The sequence below is a fragment of the Cyprinus carpio genome, chromosome B23, assembly GCF_018340385.1.
Source record: "Cyprinus carpio isolate SPL01 chromosome B23, ASM1834038v1, whole genome shotgun sequence".
Classification (NCBI taxonomy): domain Eukaryota; kingdom Metazoa; phylum Chordata; class Actinopteri; order Cypriniformes; family Cyprinidae; genus Cyprinus; species Cyprinus carpio.
In genome coordinates this window covers 9,652,272-9,667,818 of record NC_056619.1, presented here as the reverse complement: position 1 = coordinate 9,667,818, position 15,547 = coordinate 9,652,272, and the positions used below count along the sequence as shown (strand labels likewise).

Here is a 15,547-nt window from a genome sequence, read left to right as displayed (position 1 = left end):
AAAAACTCATCTGATTATCTCCTCCCACTTCAAAATCGTCTGACATTGTTGTTTTACCTTTTTTTGTAAAGGGCATTTGATTTTCTTTACACGTTCACTTTGGGTCAATACTTCCGCCTTACCAACATGACTACGAAATGGATGCAGAGCTAGTGCATCACATGCATTTGTGGTTAAAAAGTATATACATTTTTATTTATTTATTTTTTTTTTAGAAAAAGGCTGATTGTTTTACTAGATAAGACACTTATTCTTTGGCTGGGATCGTGTAGAGCCCCTTGAAGCTACATTAAAAGTGCAATTTGGACCTTCAACCCATTGGTTCCCATTGAAGTCCAGTATATGGAGAAAAATCCTAGAATGTTTTCCTCAAAAATCTTAATTTCTTTTCTACTGAAGAAAGAAGGACATGAACATCTTGGAAGACATGGGGGTGAGTAAACTTATCCTTTAAGAGACTGAGATATTATCTTTCTTTGAAAATATCTATGAATATCAAATAATGATTTTACACTTATTTGCTAACATGCATGGATTAGACAGCTTATTATGATTGCTTAAATAGTCAGGTCAAAAATGTATTGGAAACAGTCAAGTCAATATTTTATAATAAATTATTATACCAGTAAACAAACAAACAAACTTATACTATAGCGTTACATTTGAATCTACACATAAAATATCAATTACCAAAAAAGTGGATCCCTCAATCAAAATGAAAACCTTTACAGCTGGCCAGTTCTTTACCACAATAATGATGATCTACTCCATTAGAGGCCTAAATGCTATCCACTATGTGGCCTTATAATGCACTACAAGCATGCATTGTTATAGTGGTCAGCAAACCTTTCTAAGGGATAGGGCAGTGTAAATACAACTCAATGATCTAATCAAGCAAAGCAACAAAAAGTAAACTTGCTGGTAAAAACAGACAAAACTCCGAGCAAAAAAGAAAGAATAAAGATGCAAGGGAATATTTGACTAAGAGATTTTGTGTACCTTCTGTTGGGTCGTGTTCTGGTTGAACTGAGCATCTGCAGGGCATGAGCAATTTGCTGCAGGGTCTTCTGCCTCAGACAGCAGGGGCATCAGGGACATCCCTTCCACACGCTCCCTCTCTGGGGGCTGCCCCAGGGCATCCACCCTCTCACTGAGGGCCTGCAGCTGAGCCTGGAGGGACTGCAGTCTGCCATGCAGAACCTCCACCAGGGGCAGCGTGGAGCTCTGGGTCTGGCTCTTCTCTAGCAGAACTGGTTCTGCAGACTCGTTTGTCGTAATCTTACGATAGAGGGCATCTGGTGAGATACAGGAGGGGTCGGGTGACGTCAAAAGCTGAATGGCTGAGGTAACAAGTTGTGCCTGGTCACGGATGGCGAGAAGGTCTTTTATGCTGACGCAGTGAGCAGTATGAGTGTGACTTGTTCTTGAAACTTTCAGATTCTTCTCCTCCAGAATATCATTCTGCTCGTCACCAACTGGGCCTTCGCGGTGCGCCTGGCTGGGGACGCACTCAGCGGAGTCCCCTGCTTCAGCATCAGTCTCCAGTGCTGGACGTGTGGAGCCCTGGTTGGAGGCCAAGTCGCAGCGTTGAAGGTTGGACAAAAGCACACGGTTTTCGTACTGGAGCTTCTTTACTTTGCCGTTCAGCTCTACGATCTGAAGCCTGGCAGCAAGTAGTTCTTTATGGCTGGCTTCGTTTATACCAGATCCTCCATCTTCAGAAGCACCAGGGATGATCGTGGGTGAAGTGATGGTTGTGGATGACGACGGCTCTATTTCAGTGACAGCGGAAAGCTCAGACTTGTAGTGGTTGAGCTCATTCATCAACAGCTTGTTCTGCTCTTCCATTTCTATCAGGGAGCGCCGAAGCAGATCCGCCTCTTCTTCCACAAACTGGAGGTGGCGCTGTAGCTCCATCACATTCTCCGATGTAGAAAGCAGCAGCTGACTTCCGACTCCACCCGTGATGCCGACTCCACCCGGGGAATCTTGGATCTTCATATCATCCATTTCGGCACGAAGGCCGCGGTTCTCCACCTCCAACTCTACGATCCGTCGGCTTAGGAGGTTCGCCTCCTCTTCCACCAGTTTCAGGTGGACTTTGACCTCAGCCTCTCGGGTGTGAGGAGAATCGGCGACCTCTTCAACAGTAAGTGATGCATCAACATCTCCATATAGAGAGCGATACTTTGCCAGTTCCTCCCTCATGGCCTCGTTGTCTTTAACTATCTTAGTGAGTTTCTTGCACATGAGAGCTGATTCCTCTTTGGCGAAGTGAAGCTGGCACTTAAGGTCTGAACTGTCCTCTGGAGGCTGGAGAGGAAAATTTGCAGAGACCAAACAATTATTAGCCACTACAACATTAAACAATACACTCTCCCCTTATACCCCTTTTCCTCCGCCACTGTACTGTTGCTGGAGCCAGTGGCAAAAAAGGCCTTGCTTCACACAGTCAAATCGTAATAATATCACAATAGAAGCAAACTAAGTCATCAGATGTATTGTAGTATTAGAGTGTATTACCTGAGGCGATGCTTTTTTATCAGGCTTGTTGTTTGGTCTGGCACCTCTCTTTTTCATGTTCTAGAGGGAAAAGATTATAAATTAATTTAAAATGTGTAAAAACATGAATGAGTATGTCTTGTTATCCTCCCCTCCCCAGCCACTGCGCATCCACTCTGATATCATCCCATCACTTATTTCTCTCTCTTTGTGATATTTTCACTCATAAATCATAATTTGTCAGCAAACCAGCATGGAATTAAACTGAAACACACCACAGCGTGTGGTATTTCATTGTTTGCATGAAATAAAAAACTTCTCCACTGCAGGAAATGGAGATAGGAGGAGGACAGAGAGCTATTAGATACATTTTAAAATGAATAGTTGAGAGTCCTAGATGCTGATAAGTTAGTACAAGGTTTCAGCTGTGAGAAAGTACACAATATTCACAATATACTGTAGCACAATAGGTGAATACAGACAGACTGCTGGGTAAAATCCAATTTTCACTTTCTGTCATATGTGGGCTAACAGAATGGCACAGGTTAATGGCAATGCTGCTTTTAATGGCACTAAACTTAATTAAAATCAATAAATTTGTGCTGAAGGAAAATGAAAGCGTCGACTTAGCAGTGTATCAACCATTTTTGTGCCACTGTTTATTTTAATTTAATGTGGTTTGCTGAGTCTATGGGAAAGAAGTCTGAACATAATGAGATTATAGCAACGTCATTTATCCCACCACTAACTCCCACTGGCCTTGTCCACAAGGCCTGCACATGTAAAAGCTGTACAGTGTATATACATGCTGTGTGATGGGGTTTTCTTCTGTATATGAGTCCTCCAGCACAAACACACTCACTCACAGTCACTCTAGTGACTGAGTGTTTCCTACTCGGTGCTCCACACACAGTTATGGTAAAATTCCATCCACTCACAAAACTGATGCGATTTTGCCTTTCTAATACAACAGACGTGTTTCCCAAACAGAGTTTTTTTCTTTGACTCTGAAAGTTTCACAATTTCATATATATATAAACGTGCACAGAGTAAAAATAGGCATTTGCAAGAAAATTTGTTTGCCAACTGGCCAATAACTTATAAGGAACTGTGACATAATACACAGTTTAAAATGGATATTAAGAACAATATCCTGACCCTCACTGACAATTCAAATCAAAGACAATACAAGCTGTCTACTAAAGAAAACATCACTCATGACTCATGTTTTTTCTAACAGTGGAAGATTGAGGTGTGCAAATACGTTTTTTTCCTCCACTAGTCATGTGGCAACATGAATGTGGAATATTCCTCACATTCAGCAACCAACATGAAAATATGGGGAATAAAATCAATATGAGGAGTTTTACTATAGAGACTGACTGATGCTAGAATTTGAAACTTTAGAATTAAATGTTGTTTTTACTGGAAGGTCCAGTTATGATATTTTGATTATACGTCCCAAGATAAAAAAAAAATTTAAACATAAATTGATGTGTTATTAATAAGATCTATAGCATGTTTTTAGAAAAGAGTGAATTTTCATTTCATGCCGACTCGAATAAGAAGCATGATGTAAATGTTTACTCATGTTCATCATTGCATAACTTTGTATTGCGAGCACATTGAAACTCTCAATACAAGTAGTCAGTCATCGGATCACTGAATTGCTTATCAGCTACCTGAATTTCAACACCATGAAACCTAATGCAGGTACAGAAATCTGAGAACAAGCACACACACTGGTCTATTCAGCCGTGCCCTGATCTTGTGCCTGCTTGATTTATTCTTATGAAACACACTCATCCTCCAACACAGGCTGTAAGAAATAAGATGAAGTCATGGTACAGTCAAGGACGAAGAGTCACTGTATTAAATAAAACCCAATCCATCCTGAAGGAACAACGGAGAACTCGTTTATATACTCATTCTCTCTAATTTCACCTGCTCAGTTGACAGAATTATGAAGACTTGAGTTAGTGGAGTGTGTGAAACTGAGAGGTCATGCTCTACTTCACACACTTTTTCCTTCAAAATCGAATGAATGTTGCGTAAGAAAGACTGCTGAAACACGAGGCTGGATAGAGAGCTGAATGTTTCTAAAAGGATTTTCTTTTTTTAGAAAGGAGCATCATTAGGATTTTAATTATATCATCTATCTATCTATCTATCTATCTATCTACACACACACACACACACACATACATATATATATATATATATATATATTTAACTCTGTATGTATGTATGTATAGGGAGCATGTGTGTACACTGCTTCAAGGAACTTGAGTCTTCATGTGGAGGGACATTTAAATAGGTCTTTTGTGTGACAGAAAAATTACTGCACTTTAACATGGACATGTCAAAAGGCATCACTGAATGGAAGTGTTAGTTATTTCTCTGCTGTCTCTGTCATCACCAGAGGTTCCTGTAATCCTCTACAGCCCAAATGACTCCAGAGAGAGTCACACTTCATTTCCTTTCGTAAAAACAGAAGGTGACAAAGCAAGAACGCTGGGAGGAGAGACACATTGGTAAAGATGTGGATGGATTATCTATTTTGAGAATTGGAAATAATTCCATATCAGAAGATCGCTGTGTTTAGGTGATGATAATTGGGCTGCATGAATAAAAAAATAACACCAAAATCACAATATGGGTTTTCAAATAATGGCTTTTCAGCAAAAAATACATGCACTGCATATTGTAGAGTGAAGCACAGCACTGTGTTCAGTTGCATGTGAGCAGCTCATGATCTGGGGCCTCATTTTTAACCCTTGTGTACGCACAAAACCTGCTCTGAAAGAGGCATAAGCCACTTCCTACGCAAAAGGTGAGATTTATTAACTTGACGGGAAAATTTGTGCACCTGCATGCAAACTCTGACTCATGCGTACAGACTTTTCTTCCTGGAGAAAGAAAAGTAATGAAGTAAACAATGATTTTAAACTTTTTTTTTTATTTCATCATTTACATTTACATTAAATTTTCCACTCACATTTATGGAGATAAGCACTGAAATTACATAAAGTCATTACGCAGAAGTTAAACCAAAATTATATGAATTTAAACATAACCTATTTATAGTGGATGTGCCTGATTACTTTTCCTGTGGTATGTTATGTGTTAATGACAGCGAGGAGAGCTATAGGTGCTATCTTTAAAGTAAACTGTATATCTCATGTTATGAGAAAATATTTTTAGCGAGAACAATGATCAATGATGCGCACTTGCTTCGATATCGTGGCGGACACTGCTGGATTCGGTGGAACGGTCTATTGTCCGGTTTGAATAGGACCAATGATAATATCTTACTGTACAACCACAGCTGCACGGAGGTGTTGATGTCGTGTGAAGGCATCTCCACAACATTATGAAAAATACCACTGTATTTGAAGGATACAACTTGAAGAAAATGGTAAGATTTGCTCGTTGCCTATATTTTTCTACTAAAAATAGCTAAAAGATGTTCACCTTATCAGCAAAACTGCGTTAATTTAATGTAATTAGAATTTTTTTAGACAACTGAAATATTATTGGGCCATTTCTATTTTAAATTATTTTTCTGAGAACTATTTTAAATGTTTTTTATGGATATTTTGCACAATCTTCCCCTGACTGGGATTTATTAAGGGATTTTTGCGCAGCTTCTGGCGTGCCTACATACACTTTTAGGATGAAACCTAGAGTTTTATAAATGAGACCCCAGGTGTTTTCAGTATCTCAGACTGGCTTAGTTCACAGTAAATTTTGCAAAGAGGACACTAACAACGTGCCAACAGACAAGGCAGAGCTGGTTACTTTTGCTATAAAACAATGACTCAGCTTTCAATTTTTTTTGTATTTTTTTTTAAGATATTAAAACAATAAATACCATTTTGTGGCTCTTTAATGTGACATGACCGAGCGGCAAACTCTCTCTCGTGAAGCCAATAAGGAAGTGACTAAAACTGCAATTCATCGACTGGCCGCTTGAGGCTGGCTGCAAAAGGGAGTCAGTCCCATAGACTCCCCATGTTAAAATGCCCAACTTTACAGCAGAAAAAAAACATGTTTACAGCCTGGTTCAAAAAATGATTTTGGTCTATATAGCTAATTTTGCCCTTCAGGACAACTGTGAGGGGGGTGAATTTTTTTATAACTCATCCCTTTAAATTATATTAAGCCTTAAAGTTCTGCATAATTAAGGGCGTGGCCACTTGAGTGACAGCTGGATTGCCGCTGCTGACAATGCCGGCGCGCTAGGTGAGCGTGGCTTCAGCAACCAGCTCCCGCCTTTTTGCCCATTTTCGATTTTCCGGGAGAGTCGCGCGGTGACGCGCTCTGCCAAGATGGCGACGGCCCACTCTGCACACTTTGAGCTTCAAAACCGCTATTGAGGAGTCTATGGGTGACGTCACGGACACTACGTCCATATTTTTTTACAGTCTATGGTCATGACAGATTGCTATAGCACCTCAGTTCAAACGGCATGTGAACCGATCGTCGCTTTACCTTTAGTTATAGCATGAAATAAACATGAAAGAACATCAGAAGCTATCTTGTTTCAACCGAGGAAAGATGTCACTAAACACCATTTTTCAAGTTCAAGTCCACTGACTTTAATCTACTCTCCTGTCTGGTTTGTTTGTGAGACAAAATAGCAGATTCAGCTTTATGATTGGTCAGATTGAAAACTCCCAGTGAAAGGTCAATTGTTCAGATTACTTAGACTACCAGATCCCAAACATGAAAGTAATATCAGCCAAAAATTTTCCCGTTGTCTTGACTCAAATTACTGGAGGGTCAAATTCCAAAATTTTTACACAAAACTTGATTAAAAGTGCAAAATAATTGTAATTTTCAGCTGAATGCCACAAACAAAAGGTCATACAAAGTTTTATACTACTGTGTGAAATGTTGCTTGTACTACTGTGTGAAACTGCTTTACATACTAATTTAAACAGTGCATGGAGTGCACACTGTGCACCACTCGGAAAGCTGGACATAAGCACAGAGTTATGGTAAATCCATTTTCACATTGTATGTTTTTTCTCAATTCCCAGACCGCAGAGACACGAGTCCCCGACCGTTCCGGACTATAATGGGTTCCCATGACAACGGCTTTTGTGAGCAGTTCCCTGTAGAGTTCAATGGAACAAATTGATGAATAAATGGGGGGAGGAAGTTGGGAGAGGGAAAACAGGAAATCACAACCTTTCAAATCCATTTGACATGAGTAGGCCCCTCTCCTCCTGCACAAACAGGCAAAACAACTGCAGAAAATTACCACGCTTCCCCAGCTTTCTCTCTTACTAATTGTGCTAAAACACAAGGGTGCTAAAACCCAGATCATTATCATAGCATTTTTCATAAAGCAACTGAGATCCTGCAGGTGCTGCGTGTTTCCCACACAAATTCTGTCCCTCCGCACATGATTGGGAAATGAGATATTCTGTCGCTTTGATCCATGGCAACAGAATGTTTATTAGTTCACAACACTATGCCTTACAAATCTCTCCCCAAATACATTTCCAATCTTCTTTATATCCAAAATCTGTCCACAGCTTTTCTGTCCACATAAACCTGAGGCAACTCAAGACCAGAATCCACTTTAACCTAACTCTGTCCATTCTTATACACACATGATTTTCTAGCATGTTCTTTTTTACCCCGTTTAATGTTAACTAAGGTGTCCTGGAACAGAAATATGAGATTTCATCATGATTTACCTCTTTGTGATGCTTCAAATTAAACAGGCTATTTTGGGTACTGTACCTTTAAGACCTCAACATGTAAATGACCTTTTTTGTGATTGGCTAATCTCTATGTACTGTACACAATTACAGCATGCAGAACAGTAGAGTAAACATACAATGTACATCAACCACTTTACATTTAAAAAAAAATACAGAAAAAAATCCTAGTTTGCATGATACATCTCCTTTAATGAAGTCCTAATGGAGCACATATGATTAAATCACTCATACACACACACACACACACACACACACACACACACACACACACACACACACACACACACACACACACACATACACACACACACACACACACACACACACACACACAGGTGCAGGCAGCTTCTCTGCCTGCCAGGTTCTGCTGCTTGCATCTGTCAGCAAATCACTGTTGCCGTTTTACCAATGTGAACACAATGTGTCACATGTTGTGCTCATCCTGTTCTTGGATTACTTATTCAAGATAAAGATTTGGCATAAAGCAGCGTTTGCCTCCAGCTTTCTCGCAGAAGAGTGACATATGCTTCTGTCCACCCGTGAGCGGGTTGGTTCTTTTACATGATTATCAGAATGAGTGTTAATTAGTGCTGGGAAACACTTTTATAATTACACATGATGCCCTGAGGCCCATGAGAGAAATGCAGATATGTGTGCATGTGAGAAACAGAAACAGAAGAGAGAAGTGATGGATGGAAATAATGTTACATGATCCTTCAGAAATCATTCTAATATGCTGATATGATACACATGAATAGAAAGTTGAATAGAATAAATTATATGTGTGTGTGTGTGTGTGTGTGTGTGTGTGTGTGTGTGTGTGTGTGTATTCACAATTCACTCTTGAGTCGGGGGGTGGGGGGTGGGTGGGGGTTTGGGGCAAGAAAAAAAGAGCAAAAAAAAAAGTGCAAAAGAAATCTTTTTCAGATGTATGTATCAAAACAATGCTCTACCACGCATTAAAGCAGTCAATACAGTGCAGTCAAGAATAACTTAAAGAGGTTGCCTGCGTTAACTAAACTGTGGACTCTGACTCTTGTTGCTGCTTTGAATGGTGATGCTTCCTGTTTTAAGTGGTGTCACCTTACTTGGCCACATGTCAAGTCACTTTCACTTAAATTGTTGTTTCTAAAGTGTCTTTTTCCTGTGTCACTTGAAATGCATCTGTTTTGAAACGTTGTTACTAAAGGTGACACGTGAGGAAAAAATAAACAATGTGTTGTGAGGCTATTCTGTCATAAATTGCATATTAAATTACTGGTTGATATGTCCCGATCTCAAATAAAGTTTACGCACGCTTTTAGTCTGTGAACTGGATTGTGCTCAGGACGCGCACTGTCTCGTCAGTAAAGTCGGTTCTGTGATTAATAGTACCGGTAAATCTCCATGTGCTTTCAGATGGAAATTATTCAGACGCATTTAATACACAGAGCCATAGATCACCGACAGGCTATGCAATATCACGTTCATTAGATGAAATGAATTTGATTATGAATGCGATATTGTGTAGCTTGTCAGTGTTAGTGTTTTTTAATGCCATTTATGTTTTTTTAATACAGCACATAGCACTAGTCAACTAAATGAATGTAACATGGCAAAGATGAATGCACTTTTAGAAGCTGAATGTAAGGGAAATGTAATTTGTAATTTCTGTGGTTTAATGTGATGTTGTTCATGTTCTTGTTCATGATGAAATTTTCTTTTATTGTTGTAATTAATTTATAGCATTAACAAGATGACCCGTTGAATTCATTTTGTAAGTGATGACTGATGAATGTATTTTTAGTCCAGTGCCTGTATATAAGATTAGTATTGACCAAGTTCAGAGGCTGTCATATGTGGATCAACTTACTATGTTGTGTATTTTCATCAGTTTAAATATGAAAAATAACTTTCATATTGATTCAATGGATTTATTGCAATTGTTTGGTATGGTTTCGGTACAGCAGGGGGAAAAAACTAAACATATGTATATATTTTAATAAACAGTGATTTACTGAACAAATGGCTCTTTCTTAAATAATATAGCCATAGATCCTGGATCGGCGTTTAGAAAGACATAAAAAACAACAACAATGCATTTGACTTGAAGATTTGTATATAAAGTTGCTCAAGCATCTGGCAACACATTTAAAAACAACATATCCTACTTTTCTTACTATATCTGTTTATTGTAAAATTACCAAATTTCTGTGTCAATCCATGTTCACTTTATTTCAGCACGTGCAGCACAGCAAAAAATCTTTCATATCAAAAGTAACAATGTATAAAACTGTAAGTTTACAATGAAGTTCCACTTGTGCAAGTGATTAAAAGAATACTGTATTTGTTCAGTATACACATGCGTACCGAACCAAAAGACCCGTACTGAAAATCTTTGGCTATAATATGTGTTCCGTTACAATCTTATATACATATATATAGAAATATGTAAAAGGTCATAAAAAGGTCACATGGGTTGAGAAACTGCGTCCTTCCACCTCTACATGAGCATATTATTAATGGGGCTGTAGCATATGAAAATGTCTATTCTGCCTCTTTCTTTCTTTCTTTCTCTTGTGAGTTTAATCTCTAAGCTTCTGTTGTGTGCACACTTCACAAAAAAAGCCTTGGCGCCACCACAGCTAAGGACACCTCCCTCTTTCTTTCTTTAATCCCTTCATTTTCACCTCATTCTTTGAATGCACTCCAGTACAGCTGTTTCCATATCTTAGAATATCAATGATTTCAACATTTAAATAGAAAAATTAAGCATTAATTAAACCTGATCAACCATCTCACGAATATAGCAGGATGTAGACCTGTGAATACATATTGACAATCTGCCATCAGTGTGTTTTGTGCCATTTGGTAAAGTTCAAGAGATTAATGACCGAGAAACAGAGAAGAAAGTGGTGGTGAAGCCCACCTGTACTGAGCATCAAGTAATTGCTCCCAGTGTGGGCCAATCAAATCTAACTATAGCAGCCTGTTTCTCATTAACATCCCTGACACAGCAATCAAAAGCAGTCACAGTCTGTCTTACGTTGGGGAAATATCCAAAAAAATACTGTCTGAAGATCTCTTTATCTGTTACCTGAAATAAAATTGAAACAAAGATTCCATAGATATGACGGTCTTTACATTTTTCAACATGTAAACTGATAAAAAAAACTGACTATAAACCTGTTTAGAATCAGCCTGAAGGAATTGACCCCTTCATCTATGACCTGTCCTAGACACCACCAAAGCTTTGGATCGAGTATCTGTCCTTGTTTTCTGCGTGAAAGACAGTACGTCATAACAGGAGCGAAACATCCAGCTCCCCACAGCCACATAAACTGCTCTTTGTCTATGTTTCTCACCCTCCCATTCCAGAGGAATTCAATCAGGGAGCCCATGCGCTCGTTAGAGAGAATAGAAGGCACTTGACGCTCATTAGCGTGTCAGGTTGCGAACCGCATGTGCTCTTGTCAGATGAAAACTCTCCAAACATTCCCCTCATTGCTCACTTGGTTTGTTTTCTCATTTGTATTAAGAACGACATTTGTCATTCAGAGTGGGAGACTGAATTTGGAGGACGTTTTTGGAATATGTGGAAGAGACCGAAATAGGTCAGTGTCCTCAGTTTACAGCATAGCAAAGGATGAAAATATATGAGTAAGATTTGTAGGTTTGTAGACATCTGAATGGTCTATTCTTCACTTTTGCATTAGCAGACAGTCTGTACTTGTCTTGAACTAGAACACATCTCAGACTCAATTAAATTTTTATTTTTTTTAATTTGCGGCAAAGTATATCAAGAGAAACTTTCAAATCCCAAGAGGCTATATGAAAAATCTGAGAGCGGGCGAGTAAGAGAAAGAATTACTGAGCTGGAGAAAATATGATAGACAAGTACATAGCTGTATCATAGGATATGGGACGGAGGTTTTGAAGAAAGCCATTCATAAGCATGCCCATTCATCTCAATGGCAATTGTTTGGCTGGACCAGAATCTCCCTAGAAGCAGGCAATTTGAAAATGCACTCAATTCTGCAGTCAGGCTGATTTGAGCCATAAATGCTTTGTGAAAGGGCTGAATGCACCATAAGAACATACCCCAGTTCAAAACACTAGCGACAATCCTGAGCCGTGAAGTCAAATCTATTTCACTTTTTAAATGCATAATGGTGAAATAGTAAAACTTCTACTATAATATATATAAGTATTATTGATTTATATGCTTTCCAAAATTGCTTAGTCAAAATACACAGATAGGGTCGTCAATTGAGAAGGATGCGATATGGTGTAGTATCGGCATAATACCAATGCTAACAAACCGCTTGAGGAGGAACCTTATATATTTAGTTTTTTTCTAGGGTTCACTAACTTATCTCAAGCATAAAATTTGAGTATACATGAAATAAATAAAAATACATGTGCATTGAGACAGCTACAGAGTTGGTGATGAGTGACAACAGGGATAAATATAGTAAATGCACACTCAGTTGATTTGCTATTGCCGTTAAAGCTCCGAAGGAAATGTTTTCGATAATGTTGCAGCAAGCTATTGAAAAATCATTACTAGATTACTGAAATGGTCAAGTATTTAGATGGTCATTAGAGAGAAACAGTCAACAGACTTATAAACCAGATTATTTATCCAAGAGCTGTGTAATTGGATTGTGAGGCATTTAATGACTTCTTAATCAATGCACTTTCTTTATTAATGAAGATAATTGTCTATAGTACATAAATAAACACATTGCACCTCAATCAGTATTGAATGGATTTGTTGCCAAATACCACTGAACTGTTTCAGCTAAACAAAGTGGAGTATGAATTCATTATGATAGTGTGATGAATCAGTATGTATGCTGGTTTAAGGAGTTTAGCTGCACAGTAACTCAAGGCATGCAGAAAATATATAAGTATACTGTGCACAAGCAGAGAAAACTGGGGGTAATACATGTATGTACAATGTATAATGGCACGTTATTGGCACATATATCTAAATAAATATGACTTACATAAAATTAAACCTGGCTCAACACATATTATATGGGATTTTTTTTTTTTTTGTCTGTACACTCCTTAAAATGATATTTAAAAAATAATTTAAAGGGATAGTTCACCCAAAAATGACAATTCTGTCATTAATTACTCACCCTCATGTTGTTCCAAACCCATAAGGCCTTCGTTTATCTTCGCAACACAAATTAAGATATAGGCCTTTTTCACGGTCTGCGTTCGAAAACCGGAAGCTTCAAGTAGTTGTGTAAAATAACTTCTGCTGTAGCCTGCATGAATGGCAATGTCCATTGCATGAACGTGGACCTTGAAAAATGCCTATTTTTGATGCATTCCGAGAGCTCTCTGACCCTCCCATAGACAGAAAGGGTACTACCACGATCAAGGTCCAGAAATGCAGTAAGGACATCAGTAGTTCAACCGTAATTTTACGAAGCTACAAGAATACTTTTTGTGCTCAAAGAAAACAAAAATAACAACTTTGTTCAACAATTCTTCTCCTCCTCATCCAGTCTGCTGTGGCTTACCTCCATTTTGGGGAGTATCACGACGCATGTGATGACACTTGTCCGTGTTGACGTAAGCAACAGTGCAATGCGCATGTGTTGTTTACATGAAGCGGAAGTGCATGAATGCGTCTTGATACTCCCCAAAATGGAGGCAAGCCACAGCAGACTGGATGAGGAGGAGAAGAATTGTTGAACAAAGTTGTTATTTTTGTTTTCTTTGTGCACAAAAAGTATTCTTGTAGCTTTGTAAAATTACGGTTGAAAATACTGATGTCACATGGACTACTTTACTGATGTCCTTACTACGTTTCTGTGCCTTGATCATGGTAGTACCCTTGCTGTCTATGGGGGGGTCAGAGAGCTCTCAGACTTCTTCCAAAATATCTTAATTTGTGTTCCAAAGATGAACGAAGGTCTTACGGGTTTGAAACGACTTGAGGGTGAATAATTAATGACAGAATTTTCATATTTGGGTGAACTAACCCTTTAAGCAGATTTTGCTCCAAAATGTTGAATTCCAGGGTCACTTTCAGCTTTTTTCTTTCTGAATCTGGTATATACTGTGCAGTATGTAGTGAGGACTACAGTAATAATCTGTTCTAATAGAGCTGAAGGTTCTCCTGGCCATTATCCCCTCAGGTTATTGGTCTAGACAGATTACATTTATAAGGTGAGCAGGTCACTGGACTACAGTAATAAACCCATTCTACTGAAGAGATTTGCTGACAGTATAATTCTGATGTGTGATTAAGTAATCAATCTCACTCTCTTCTCACTTCTCAGGTCATTATAACTAAAACAGAAGATCCTAACTACAATCACACTTCACACACACAGCGCTTCTCCAAAAGCAATTTAGAAGCTTTGTCTGTAATGAACCCATCACATTTACAGATGACTCGTGAATCTATATATAAACCACAGGATTCCCTTTTTGAACGTGCTAAAATAACAAGAGTCTGCAGATTCCAACAAGCCATAATGAATAACCCTTCAACAGATCAGTGAGGTGTACAGACGCAGATGAATATTGATAGTTAGTCTTGTGCAAAGGCAGTGAAGCAAACACTGTTATCCATGCTCTATATAAATCAATGCAGCAAAGTGAATGCACATGCTGTTCTATAGCACTCAGTGTGTGTGTGTGTGTGTGTGTGTGTGTGTGTGTGTGTGTGTGTGTGTGTGTGTGTGTGTGTGTGTGTGTGTGTGTGTGTCATGAAAGTGGAAGATTGTTGGTTGACCCAGATAAGGTTCACAGGACAAGGAGTTCCCAAGAGCCTGGATATGAGGAGACATGTCTTATATAAGATCTGTCTCATACTCAAAATCAAAGCTACAGCTTACTGATCTGATAAGGAAGAAAGCGGAGGATCTGAGATCTAACCACTTAGCTTCACCTAAGGGACCTGTGAATTCGATCAGAGGGCAGGAGGCACTAGTAGTGTTGTGTAATGATGTAAAGGCCTGAACATGTGTGTAAATCTGGTAACAGGAATGAGGACTTGTCTTCTGTATGAACAAATGCTTCTTTTTCACTTTTTAACATCTCACACACTGTAAACAACATATATAAAAATGAATACATTGTTCTGAATGGCTTGATTCAATAATATGGATTTTTTTAGCGTAATCAGTAGCATTGCAAATCAAATTCATTTAACCTCAGTCCTGGGAAACACAAGTGGATGGGAGCTGCATGACACAACTGAAATAGCACTGTAGATCAATACAAGCTCTCTGTGAGAAAAAGCTATTCGCACAGTTGTTAGAAATATTTGTGCAACAAACACACTTTCAGCTGATTAT

At 38.7% G+C, this 15,547-nt stretch overlaps 1 protein-coding gene across 1 annotated transcript in view; it reads right to left on the bottom strand.

Annotated features, from left to right (window-relative positions):
- Positions 1 to 15,547, bottom strand: part of soga1 (suppressor of glucose, autophagy associated 1) — a 52,587-nt gene that overhangs the window by 19,930 nt on the left and 17,110 nt on the right. Inside the window, exons 4-5 of the mRNA XM_042751237.1 lie at positions 2,524 to 2,583; positions 1,000 to 2,313 (exon numbers count right to left, since the gene is read on the bottom strand). Coding sequence (XP_042607171.1) covers positions 1,000 to 2,313; positions 2,524 to 2,583 — 1,374 coding nt within the window. The remainder of the gene's footprint in view (positions 1 to 999; positions 2,314 to 2,523; positions 2,584 to 15,547) is intronic.